At 38.6% G+C, this 7048-nt stretch overlaps 1 protein-coding gene across 1 annotated transcript in view; it reads right to left on the bottom strand.

Annotated features, from left to right (window-relative positions):
* Nucleotides 1–230: 230 nt before the first annotated feature.
* Nucleotides 231–7048, bottom strand: part of ST6GALNAC5 (ST6 N-acetylgalactosaminide alpha-2,6-sialyltransferase 5) — a 68247-nt gene continuing 61429 nt past the window's right edge. Inside the window, exon 5 of the mRNA XM_062581271.1 lies at nt 231–678. Coding sequence (XP_062437255.1) covers nt 447–678 — 232 coding nt within the window. The 3' untranslated portion in view covers nt 231–446. The remainder of the gene's footprint in view (nt 679–7048) is intronic.

Below are 7048 nucleotides of genomic sequence, written 5' to 3'. Positions count from 1 at the left end.
TCAAACCGTCAGCAGTATTAATTCTGGATCTGAAGGATTATGAAAGATAACCACATAATTGTGAATTAGAAAAATACTGGCCTAGGTTGCATAAAAACCTCATTAAATAAGTACTCTAAGTTTTCACTATGAAAATTCAGTGGCATTGTACTTTAAAAAACCATAATGAATTAACCATCCATTAATGATACTCAAGTTGCTTTTCACAAATCACATACACATACAGGAAGTCAGATGGCCAGAAAAGGCTATATACTGGTTTAATGTACAGTTTGACACAAAGTACTCTTGATATACTCCATCATAACTTCCTGACTGTTGTTGCAGTTCTCATCTGCAAGTCCTGTTACTCTTCTCATCTGGGTTGCCTTGCTGTCCCAGAAGGTCCAACACCCTGAAAGCTGATGGAGTGGGTGACTGTGATTGCAGTCTTCTGTGTTCCTCCCTCAGACCACTGGCTTATTCTCAGGGTGATTTACAGCAAGTGGTTCTGGTTTCCAGTCTGGTTGGAAAAAGTGAATATTGAATGTCCGTGCCCAGTTCTCAAACACTCGTTTCTCTGTGATGAAACGATGATGGCTGCCCTTTCGGCCCCGCTCGTGGGAAATGTACATTGTGCACTCATCAGGTCCCAAAGGTTCGTAATAGTGATAAGGTACGGAAAGATGATTAGGATCCCTGTGAAAGAAAGAAAATAGATGGAAGCCCCAGATGTTCCTTTTTACTGATTGAAAAGATGCTATCTTTAATAAGCTGATATCTTCAATAAGCTTTTTCGCCTAGTTGAACCAAATTTCTAGGTATCTGTATTTTTATTGCGTATTTACTGCATCAGAATGGGGAATAGTTTTTAATCTGCTCTTTCTGTTGTTTTCTTTTAATCCCCTCCTCCTTGTTAAATAAAGGACAGCAGTAGCTCAAAAATAAGGGAGAATGCCACAGGGCTACGTTACCATCCTGAAATTTGAAGCACACTGCTTAAGAGATTCACATCTACACTGTGACTTGTAAAAAGCTTTGCAGTGGCATTTACTGAACAGCGGGAAGAAAGAGAAGGGAAAGACAGAGGGCAGGAGGTTATCTGTGACACTTCAACTTCACCAGCTCAGGTGAACGTTACCAGCATGGTGCATAAGGATGCAAGCGCACAACTTCATTAGCACATCTGCATGTCTGAGTGGTGATACAGCCTGCTGTTGCTGGGTTTATAATCAAACAGATCTAATGCACGCATGAGCGGTTTTGGATTTTTTTTTAATGGATAATTTTTTTAATTTTTAATTTTTAAGGTTAAAAATAAATCTGTCCACCCATAGTATCCTTTTGACCTTGTGAGCTCATCAGCATTAACCTGTAGGAGATGCTGTACCCATGTGATGATGCATAGGATAGTCTTAAGAGCAATTAGGTATTTAGGACAAAGATCATTTTAAGGGTTTTAACCTCAATATTTTGATGTTACATGCTTCAAAAAGTGCATTTGCATTATGTATGTAACATAAACCAGAGCAGATATTCTCCTTTGGCCTTATTTATTCTCTGTGCTAACCTATATCCTTTGTGTTTTTACTTTTGAGCACAAGTATTTTGGACTGTCAAGAACTCTTACACAAAATAACTGTTTCTATCAAACACTAAAAGAGATATAACTGTTCAGACAGAATAACTCAATTGTAATGACATTTTTCAAGCCACAGCAAAGTTAGCATAAAGCTTGCATGCCAGATCCCCATGAACTATTTTGGGTGTAAGAAAAAGATAACCAGAAGTTAATCCAAATACTAGCACTTACTAAAGCCTTGAAATTGCTCTGTGTTAAAACCTGAGCTGAACAGGACCCCAGTACAGAACAAGAAAGCTAAACTCAGAGCTGACAACCCTGGCTCTGCATTATTATTTTCATTTTAAAGAGGTAATATTTAAGCTTATTTCCAATTGAATGCATCCACAGTCTATCAGTATTCTGTCCTGATCATTATTTTTATCATATAATTCTGTCACCTACACAATTCTCTAATTTTTCTTATTTTACCAATATACATATTATATATGCAGTGGTAATGTATGATACTGCTGCTGCTTTCCATTTGTATCCGAGATTAACATTTTAATTCAATCAATCTAGCTTCTTAGTAACATCACAGTGTGATCAATCTTACAACACTAGCATTAAAAATAAAATTGCATTTCTAAAATAAGATGGATCCTAAATTTACAGTATATATATATTCTCACAGGAATACATAAGAGAACAAAAAAAAAAAAATCTTTAAAACCTTATCTATCTAGGGCATGTATTTTTTTAATTTTAAAAATATCGTTTCATATATGATTTAATAGATTGGGGTTTTTTAGCTACCAGTAAGTACAGACTCACATCTCAATCTTCAATTAAATTTTCAAATACGTTTTGATACATTGGGCCTCCTACTGTATTTAATTTATTATACTGTATATACTACATACCGTATAATACACACTATATACTTATTATTCTATATTATATTAAATTGTATTTTGTGCATTATCCTGGCAGAAAATATTGCAGACGCACTGGCTGCATGGGGCCTGGCCAGCAAGAGAGGCAGAGGGGCACAGCCCGGGCATCGCGCTGGCTTCGGGCCCTGACTGACAGGTGCTGTCAAGGCTTGTATGCGGCTTCACTGGCTGAACTGGGGGAGATTTCCAACATATAAGTCAAGATGCTGATGACTTTAGGCCTCTCTGGGACTGACTGAGGTTTTGAGGCTAAACACACAAATGCCACAGTTTGGATTTAAGACCTCTGGAAGACAGTGAGGTAACAAGAAAGAATTGTCTTTCTCCTGTCATGGGAGTTCTGGATTCCCCCTGGATTTCATGCAAGTAAGCTTTACATTTGAACTCTGCCTTGAGTAACTACACTATAACCCAATTTAACTGTACTGTGTTATCTTCTAACTCTGCAATTAGCTTGTGTCACCAGCAAATGAAATGCATGAGTAATTTCTATAAGGAAATTGCTTGCCACCTCATTTATTAACATTAAAACAGATGCTGTTTTATCACTGACAGATACTGGACATTAATCAGTATTTTGTCAGACTTTGCATGCATATTAATATCACAGCTAGGAGGAATTTAGAGAAGGTCCTTTGTAAAACACACTATACTTCCTGCCTAATAGCCTGCCGGCACAGCAACAGCGTAAGTGCTTGTACCCAATGTCAATCATCTAGTCTTTGCCACTTCAGTGCACGTTTTCCCACAGATGGTATCCACCCACACTGAAAGCTGAAAATACAGTAAACAGCGTTTGCCTCAAAAGAAACAAAGCAGAAAAATAAGACCATCCCATATCATGTTCTGGTCAACCTCTTCCTTTACAAACTAAAAGCAATAATAAATCAGCCCACAAAACTATACGTAGTCACTTGCTTTGTGCAAGAATTCATATTTTGAAGGGTGACTGAAATGTCATTATCCTGCTGAGTGATAGGCAAAGCACTACACCAGGACTGTGAAGATTTCTGGATAACTTTTTGCCTTCTATTCCTGGTATCCCCTTTCCTTGACCTTCAAGCCCGGTTTTGCTGAACCCTTTATACGTTTTGTTCTGGCTGCACAAAGCCAAACAATGCCGCAGTTCCTAGGTAAGGAGGTGAGGTGCGGGTGCAAGGATTAAAGGGCATGACTAGCTGCCATACGGCTGGAGTTTAAAATCTTTCTTATGAACACCTCCCAATTAAGTTTCCCCAGTCCCTCATATCCCAGCAAATGTGACTGCAACAACTGCTTTTTTTTGCTCTTGATTTAAAGCAATTGAAAGTGAGGAGACGGAGGTAAGAAAACACTGGTTTTATAAGCTGTGCTTGAAGGAATAAATTAAATGATTTCAAAAGCCAATTTTCAGGCAAATTATCACAGATGGGAAATGGCCTGGCAGTCAGCTGATCCTCCATAGGAAAATGATCTGCTTCTATACTCACATCTTTTAAAATAAGGCTCTGAATAAGCTTTAAGCTTCTGAGAGCTCCAGAAAGCCCTTGAAGAGAATGAGGGAGACAAGAGGTCACTTCTCACTACCACCTCGAGTTCTCCTTGCATAGGTGGAAATACCAAAAATGGTATATTTTTCCCATGCAAGGCGATAACTCGGATAGACGGGGGTTGGCGTCACAACAAACTGCATTAATGTCTGTGTCCTTTCCACAGATGCTGCTGAGCAGCCACAAAGAAAAGTTGCAGCCCTGTAGCTCATTCAGGAGTTGTAGTGTTCTCTGGGCACGATGGCTACTGATATAGGGGGGAAAAAAGAAGAATCCTTGATAGCCCAGTTCAGGAGTCCTTGCCTGTGCACGGTGCAGGCTGCTAAGGGAGCTCCGAGAGGGAAACGGTGCCAGTCTGGGGTACTGGCTTGCTCCAGCAGAGGAGAAAAGTAGATCCCGGCACACTGAAAACAATACAGCAAGACTCTTCCTTGAGTTTCTTGTGACTGAAGAGCGAGAGGTGCATGCACGCTCTCCAAAAATCTTTGCAACGTGCATGCTGGTATGGGCTTTCATCTTCCTTCTAGAATGAGCAAGTCAGAAGCATTTAACAGCATGAGAGCAGGATCAAAGCCATTAACCCCTAATACAGTCCAGCGTAACTGTGTAGCCAAGTAAAGAGATTCAATATTACATACAGCTTTGCTGTAGCATATTCAGAAATTCACAATAATCAGGTCACCAATTCCAGTTCAACTATAAAATCAATAGCCAGTGAAAGTAAATAGAAATGAATCTAAAACACATTGTTGCAATTAGTAGTGACAAATCTTTCTAGTTTGTAATGCACACTCCTTTAGCTGGACTGTTTTTCCTGCCTGGGTAAGAAGCAATTTGGTTAATGATCTTAAGCTAGTAATTTGTAGCAGAATCAACAGTATGATGTTCATGATACCTTTGAGATGTCCTTCATGTTACCAATGTGATGCTAATTTAGTTCCGTGACAGTGATTCCCTCTATACTCATTACTTACTCCACAAATTAGTATTTAAAAAAATAATGGGTAGCTGCTGAAGTTGTAGATTTGGTGACATTGAACATGCATAGAAATAAGAATACTAGATTTTTTTTTAAATCTTAGATGCTTTAGTTGCACAGCAAATAAAACATATTTGTATCTGTATCATCTGAATGAAACCCAGAGGTTTCATGGAAGTCTGGCTTAAAGTACCACCATTTACAGTATTCTATTTTTTTTTTTTTTTTTTTGCCTTATTTCTTTGAAAGGAAGCACTCCTCTTTAACTTGCTAGTGTGCAGAAGAACAACAAACTGAGAGGGTTAATTTCCATTTACGGCACCATATTCTTTTTACAGGTCTTCGTGAAGGGCTTTCTCCAGGCTTAGCCACTACTGTTTTTCTACTTGTCAGTTGAGGAATAAACCTAAGCTAAAGACTTTTCATATCCTTTTGATTTTAAGAAACAGCTTTTTTTCTTTTTATGACGAGATAAGTGAACTTTTATGTCATGGTTTGTTAAACCGGCTATAAACAGTCACTATAACTCTCAATAATAGGATTGATTACTGTCTGTCTTGCGTTAAAATTTAGTATTATATCCATTTGATTACAGTGTATTAATTCTATGAAAACCTTTCATATGATCTCTGACAATTTTAGCCTCTCAAACAGTTTTGGTTTTTGTTTGTTTATTTTTTACTAAGTATGCCTGCCTAAGCTAATCTGACTTTAACAAGTAGGGACCTTGTTTGGAAAGTAAGGATTGTGCCTTGTTTTACACTGATTTGCAATTTTTAGCTCATCAGTTTAAGAATTACTTTCATGTGCACTGGAATATAGCCTGGAGGAGGACAGAGCGGTCGCTGTCATGATGCCAGGGGCATAACCATTTCAGCATAGGAACTGGAGACGTGTGTCTTGGCCAGCTGAAACAACAGGGGAACTGAGGTGCTGTTCTGCAGAAGGTATTTATGTTGTCTGGACTATTTGATCTAGTTTGTTATTTTCCTTGGAGGATTCATGTTGAAATCTGGCAGTACATTACTACATTTGTCATCAGTGTTTTGTTACAATTTGTAGAAGTTCTAACAAAGTGGAATTTACGGTTGACATTTGATATTGTAATTTCTTCAGGGATTTCTACTTCTTTTTGCCCAGGACAAATCCAGATGCCTGAATTATCCTTCTTCTTACTCAGAAGGACAAAAAACAAACCATCCTATTTTTATGATAGATGAACTAACCTGTCACTGCAGCCTTGCACCACTTGCCCCTGGAAGGCCTCTCACTAATGAACTAGACTTCAGTGAGGTTAGTAAATTTGCAAGAGAAAATTCAGGAAAGTAAGTTCCTCCTAGTGAGAAGGGGTTCAGGAGCAGGTGATGAAATGTTACACTGATGCCATCTTTCCATGACTGTCAGTACCAGCTCTGGGCATCGCTGGGTCACCCATAGCGGGGTGGGATCAGGATAAGGTACGGACAAATGGCCACATCTCTCTGAAAGGCCAGAGAGCTAGGTCTAGTAATGGAAGGACGGATGATACTTAATTCAGCATAAAGACTATCGATGCAAACAAATTTATATTAATTTTATACAGGATGGGTGCTTTGCATCATGTGGTTAAACATGATTTTGGTCCAGTCTGGAAGAGTGATTTCCTATCACTGACCTATAGCGAAACATTAACCAGCACCTCAGGCCTTAGTCCTGAGTATGGCCTGAGGAATAATGTAGCTGTAAAAGCTATGCAAACCATTACAGTGGCAACTGGTCGCTTAGCTTCCACTGACAGAATTTGTGTGCTGCTTGTACCATTTGTAACTCACATTTTGCATGACCAGAGTCGGTGATTACAGGACTACCTATTCTGCAGAAACAAATTATATTTGTTGTGAGGATTATTCAGGAATCCAGTTTACTCGAAGCCTGGGATTTATGTGACACAGATACAACAATCTTTATTTTATTTATGTAAAAAGATCAATTTAGAAACTAGTCACTATGAGAACTTCACTCCTCCATTAAGGGGCAGGGAGAAATTTAAAAAAAGTAAAAG

Source organism: Rhea pennata, chromosome 8, assembly GCF_028389875.1.
Source record: "Rhea pennata isolate bPtePen1 chromosome 8, bPtePen1.pri, whole genome shotgun sequence".
NCBI classification, from domain to species: domain Eukaryota; kingdom Metazoa; phylum Chordata; class Aves; order Rheiformes; family Rheidae; genus Rhea; species Rhea pennata.
This window is presented reverse-complemented; position numbering and strand designations above follow the sequence as displayed.